Raw genomic sequence first — 6,000 nt, 5'->3', positions numbered from 1 at the left:
TACATAGTTAAACTAGGTCTGCTTCATATTTTCAAAAAAATGGAACTCTGGCCTCCCCTTTCCTCCGTCTAGACAGAGGGCATATAGGCGGTGTGCTCGTGTGGAATCTTCTTGGGGGGGGTGTCGAAATCCTCTTGGGGGGGGGGGGGGTTGGGAGGGTGTGCTGGGGGGGGGGGGGATTTAAATCCCTGGCATTGGAGTGGCGCGTTTGTCTTCTATGACCCGACCGTGGCCCCCAAACTACCATGCTCCGTTCGATGCTAAATGCCCCGTCTGCCCAGCTCCTGCCGAACCAGCTGATGCGGGCCATCTAATTTGGGCGTGTCATTCACTGGACTCAGTCAGAAGGCGGCAGCTGAGGGGCACACGCCTTCATTCTGGGGACCCCACCCCCGCTTCCCTCTGACCTTCTCAGAGAGACGGGTGCTCATCTGTACTTATAAATAAATAGGTTATTTTTGCGCCAATGGGAATTCTATCGTAAATAAAAAATGTCGGAGCACACAACCTTCGCGAAGTGGCTTAAGCGAAAGACGAAAAGTAAAATACCAGCGCACGTGAGCGCGTGAACAGCGGCGACTGCCCGGCGTCATCCAGGCCTGCGCGTTGGGTTACGCCTCATGCGAAGTTCTTACCCTCGTCGTCGCCGTCGTCGTGTAGCGATCAGTGGACGCGCCGCGGGTTCTACGCGCCCAAGAGAATGGCGACGAATCAGTCAAGCCATCTGTTTGTTAAAAGTATTTCTTTTTTCCTGAGCATATTGTTTCTCTCGGGGAGCTCCCCTTTCTCGGTCAATCCCCCTGAGTGCGTATGAGCCATATCTTGTGGCACCACCAACATCATCCATACACAGTCCACACGTGGAGACAGCCCCCGGACTACCTGACGAAGCAGCGGATGTCTACCGAGTCGACGACACGCTACAAGAGGGTTTGCCTCACGTGGCTGTACCGTTGGAAGACGAAGACGACGATTGCTACTGGATAAAACACTGTATATAATTTAATGGTGTTTGGTTCACAGTGCCGTCCAGAACGGCTTTGCACTGTTGGGGTCTGGCTGGGCCCTCTCTCGTGGAATCTGCTGCCAGTGTGAGTAGGAGCTAGGTCGAGCCCAAGCTCTGCTATTTATCCAGCCTTGTACCACAAGTGTCAGCTGCGCCAGTTTTCTTCCCTCACTTTTATTGCCAATCCCCCAGGGTGGGTGAGAGAGATCAAAGTGGCACTATCGCCAGCACATCCCTTAATCCGTCTAGTTTTTGATAGCTGATCGTTGCGCCACGATCGGTGCAATTGGTGGCGCGAGCTTTTCGGATGCGCGATTTCAAGCACCTCGTCCCATTGAACGGAAGGCTCGCCTCTGTTCTCCTCGTGCCAACGTCCGCTGCCTAACCTGCCCAATTTTCGTGGTCGTTCAGCGTCGCCAGTGATGGCAGCGTCCGACGACGCGTCCTCGGACAGCCTCGAAGACCCCAGAGACGCTCGGGGGCAAGCAAAGCAACGTCTAAAGGCAGCCCGCCGAGGGCGAAACAAAGTAAATGAAGTCGCTAAGGACCGCGTAGAGGATATCTACCAGCGGAAGAAACCTCGGGAGCATATTCTGCACCGTCCGGACACATTTATCGGTGCCACTGAACCCGTGAAAAAGAAGGCGTGGGTATACCACGAAGACGACGGAGAAGACGGAGGCATGAAGTACCGTGCAATCACGTATGTTCCGGGCCTGTTTCAGATTTTTAATGAGATATTGATGAACGCGGCGGACAACAAGCAGCGGGACAATGCAATGGATAGTATAGAGATCAACGTGGACTCAGACCGAGGCGAGATCAGAGTCAAGAACAACGGAAAAGGCATACCAGTGGTTTATCACGCGAAGGAGAAGATTCTGGTACCGACACTTTTGTTCGGCAGACTTCTTAGCTCTTCGAACTATGACGACGACGACAAGACCAGCACTGCCGGACGCAACGGCTACGGTGCCAAGCTGGCCAACATTTTCAGTAAATGCTTTATGGTCGAAACTTATTCCGGCAGCGAAAAGGCACACTTCGCGCAGGTAAGTCATGGCCTTGCTGCTCGCTTTCGAACGCGCAAGCTTCCGATGACTCACAAGGAAGGCAATTTCAGTTTGCCTAAAAGCAGGAAAACACATTGCGATGAATTCAAACAAACACGTTCCCAAACCTAGTGCGATTAAATCATGTGTTCCCCACACAATACTCCCCGAAGCGTGCGTTTTGCGGGAATTCAGGTGAACTCTATCACATCATCTGGGAGTGCGACCGAAACCCCCGACGGCAAGGGTTGGGAATGGGGGAAGCCCCATTCCAAACCCTTCCCGTGAGCAGTGGGAGAGAATCTTATCCAGCTAAAGCCTCGACGGCCAGATTATCCTTGTTGACCGAGCGGCGAGCGCCAAGATTGCCCATGGACTTCCGGACTTGGAAGCCACCCCATAATATATTTTTGCTCATTAATTTCTTTCTTCTTGTTCTTCTCGAACGCTGGCTGCACAGTTGCTCGTCTTTGAACGTGTTGTAACATCAAAGCGTATCCTTGCTGCTTGATCAGCTACTAGCACCGCACAGCGTGTGACCCCCAACGGTGGTTGAGCAGCTAGCCCAGTTCGAGGCGCCACGAAGACGAAATGCAGGCAAGGACAACAACTGGTTTGTCCCGATAACAATGGCGCCAGTTTTTAGAAAGCCTTCGACAAATTATGGAGATGATAAAGAGAACATGTGAATCCGCGGAGCCTGCTTAGTTACTTTTGTGCGACGTCACAGAATCTTGTTTGTGCAATTGGTGGATGCAGTATACATCGCTAAGACACATGACCCTTATTGACGTTCCCTGACTAACGCCGGACTCGGATAGCTATTCAACGTCACTAAGTGTGAGATGTGATCACTCTGAGTAGCCATAACTAGCCTTGCTGGAATTCAGACGTTGTGATTAAGGTCTTCTAGCAATGACCAGAAACATTCTACTCCGGGCTTGTTTTGGTGCGGAATAAATATTACGAGTGCAACAGGGCTAGCTAGCTCGACCATATTCCAAACCAATTGGAGCACGGGTGTATAGAGAATTGGGTGTGCACATTCGCCGGTCTGCGGCACTGCACGGGCCAAGGCCGCCCCGAAAGCCCGGGCCCGACCCGGCCCGCGGGCCGGGCCGGGCCGCCCGAAGTCGATTATCGGCGGGCCCGGTCCGGGCTCGGGTTCAATGCCGCGGGCCCGGGCCGGACTCGGGCTCGATGCCGTGGGCCCGGGCCGGGCTCGGGCTTGAATTCATAGGCACGGCCTTTAATAGGTCCGACATGAAGTGTAGAAAAGAGCATCAAAATGAATATTCTTGGTTTATTGTTGCGCGCTTCTTGCTGTTATTTGTACGCATCGTCTTAAAAACGTGTTTTGCTAGGTATGATGGTCCCTATACAGCAATTTTAATGACATTTCTTGTACTGCATCAAGATTTTATATTATGCTGTATACCATACCAAAGATACGATTACAAGGAATGCCCAAGAGGGGAATGAATTAATTCAGATATCCTGGAGCTTTTCACCTATGTCTGTGTATGTACACGTGTGTTTTAGATGTCGCACCAATCAAAATGCTGCTGCCGTGGCCGGGAATCAAACTCGCGTGCCAGAGAAACACCACCGCTTAACAACCACTGCAGGTGAAGTATTTCAACGCGCGTACATACTTGTTGTTTCAAATGCGGATCAAAAAAATTTCAGCAATACCAACTTGTGGCCTAGACAACCACGTGAAGTTGCCAAGAGTCTGGTAATCAAAGGTGATGATGTCTCTCGTGCAAGAATACTAGCTATAATTACGGTGATGTGGCGTGAACTCAGACGGTGAAAGCTAAACTAAGTGCACCTTTAAACCCTTATTTGTTGCGTTTCAGTTAATGACGTGCTTGTACAGACTAGATGCTCCGTCTGATCGCCCGGATTATAATAAACAAACCTGATTCAGCGTCAAAGACCGGGCCTGGTCACACACGCGGGGGCCATCCCTAGGCCAAAAAACAAATTACCGGGCCGGGCCGGGCCTGGGCTTGAGATGGCGGGCCCGGTCCGGGCTGGGGCCAGGCTCACTTATGAATGCCCGGGCCCGGACCGGGCTCGGTGTTACGGGTCCGGGTAGGGCTCGGGCTTCGCGAAGTAGGCTCGGGCCGGGCTCGGGCCTTAAAATCAGTCCCGTGCAGTGCTCTAGTCTGCGCATTCCAGAGGACTGACCTCATAGCCGCGGCGACGCACTGGCGCCGGCGTGTCCCCAGCTGTGCGCTTCCGCTGCGCAGTAGCAAAGTTTGACGCTGCGCCGGAGCCGCTTGATAGCCGTTTCTTGTGGCTCCTGGAGAGCCGGGCTACGCATGCGCGAGGAGCAGTGACTGGACTGGACTCGACTGGATTGGATTGGATTGAACTGGATTGAAGTGGATTGGAAATCGTTTTAGCAGAGTAAGCATGAAAATCGTCTAATCCTAGATAACCAGGAAACTCAAGAATATCAGCTGAACCTTAGCTCACACTACGTATATCCTGGCATAGCCGAGCTAAGCCACTGCTAATTTTTCCACCCTATGGATTTTTTACCACCCTCTGTATTCTAGTATAAGCGTTTATTTGGCCACGGTTGGGTATTGGAGCAGGGGGATGATTTTCTGCGTATGCCTTGAAGCGATCATACTGTGTAAAATAACGTAGAAAGGTGATGGCCTATGGCTTTTTATAATATCAGAGATGGTCGAGCGTACCGTCTAGGATGTTGGGTGTGAATGAGCAGCATCTCCTCCAAAACCCGAACATTGAAAAAAAGTTCCCCACGCAAAGGAATATTCCAAATACACAAAGAAATAGCAAAACCAACCTTTGACTCGGGCTTGCATCTTGTACAACTACATGATTGTTCCAAGGAAAGACACATAATCTCTTTAACGGTACATATTTACACACCCCTAGCGAAAAGAACCAAGAGAAAAGATTAAAAATACTAAAATCACCCTACGTACTTGGCTACTCAAATCTGACTGTAGGAACCAACCAATATATACAAGCCGCGTTCGATTTCTCCGCAGTAGGTTATTTTTTATATTTGTGCACATTTTTTTAACGTCGAAGTGACCACAAATTCTTTCAAGGTTTTTGTTACAAGTATTTGCAATCTCGGGCGCACGAGCGGATTTCAGCCTACGTGCAGAACCAAACATAGCCAGCCGTAAATATGACACCCATCCAGCTCTCGTACGACGAGCACAGCAAGATTTCCAACACGTCGTGATTTGCTCCACTGCTCCACTTTCTTTCATAGATCTTTATGGGTTCATGAATATAACCTTTTTTTCTGCCGTTTTCTGTCGAGTAAATTGCTAAGTGTTTTTTTTTGTTGTTTCGTTGACTAAAGTTAGTAATGTAAGGGCCTATACATCTGTCCACAGCGTACGTGGAGCCCGCGTCGATGCTATCTTGAATAGCGCGCGTACCGTTCGGCAGAGCGACGTCGGCGTGATGGGAACAGCGGGTAAAGCGGCAGACGGGAGAGGTCAGTGGGCGAACGGCCAGTCGACTGTGCCTGACGGGTTTCACATGCCCTTTCCGAGCTCGACGAGTTCAGTCAACCTCCCCCTGCCTCCGGGTCGACTTGACTCGCCACGATTGCTCTCTGACCCAACACGTCCGTTTATACGGGAGGGAGGGGTTAACTTCAAACAAATCCGGGCCATCACCACTAACGTGAAACGAGGGGAGGGGCGAAGAATGCTGTGTATAAGTGGTATAAGTGTATTATTGGCGCCTTGGCATTTTTGCCTACGGAGTTGAAACCATTTCGTGGCAGAGGTATGCAGCTTTGCTGTAAAAGTCTCCTGTCTTGCACGAAGCTCTTGAGCGCGAGGCGTAAACGAGTTTCCCAGTGTTAGTACGGTGACTACATGAGAGGACAATTACGGCGATGACGACAGGAGACGCCAACAACCCCAGCCCCTA

General features: G+C 51.0%; 1 protein-coding gene across 1 annotated transcript in view; it reads left to right on the top strand.

Moving 5' to 3' along the window:
* The first annotated feature begins 1,428 nt into the window (after positions 1 to 1,428).
* Positions 1,429 to 6,000, top strand: part of LOC144159871 (DNA topoisomerase 2-alpha-like) — a 68,010-nt gene continuing 63,438 nt past the window's right edge. The window contains exon 1 of the mRNA XM_077691532.1: positions 1,429 to 2,058. Within this exon, the coding sequence (XP_077547658.1) occupies positions 1,429 to 2,058 (630 nt within the window). The remainder of the gene's footprint in view (positions 2,059 to 6,000) is intronic.

This window comes from Haemaphysalis longicornis, unplaced genomic scaffold, assembly GCF_048455015.1.
Source record: "Haemaphysalis longicornis isolate Haplotype H1 unplaced genomic scaffold, Haemaphysalis longicornis Haplotype H1 scaffold_10, whole genome shotgun sequence".
Classification (NCBI taxonomy): Eukaryota; Metazoa; Arthropoda; class Arachnida; order Ixodida; family Ixodidae; genus Haemaphysalis; species Haemaphysalis longicornis.
Note: the sequence above shows the minus strand (reverse complement) of the source record. Positions and strands in the feature narration are given on the sequence as shown.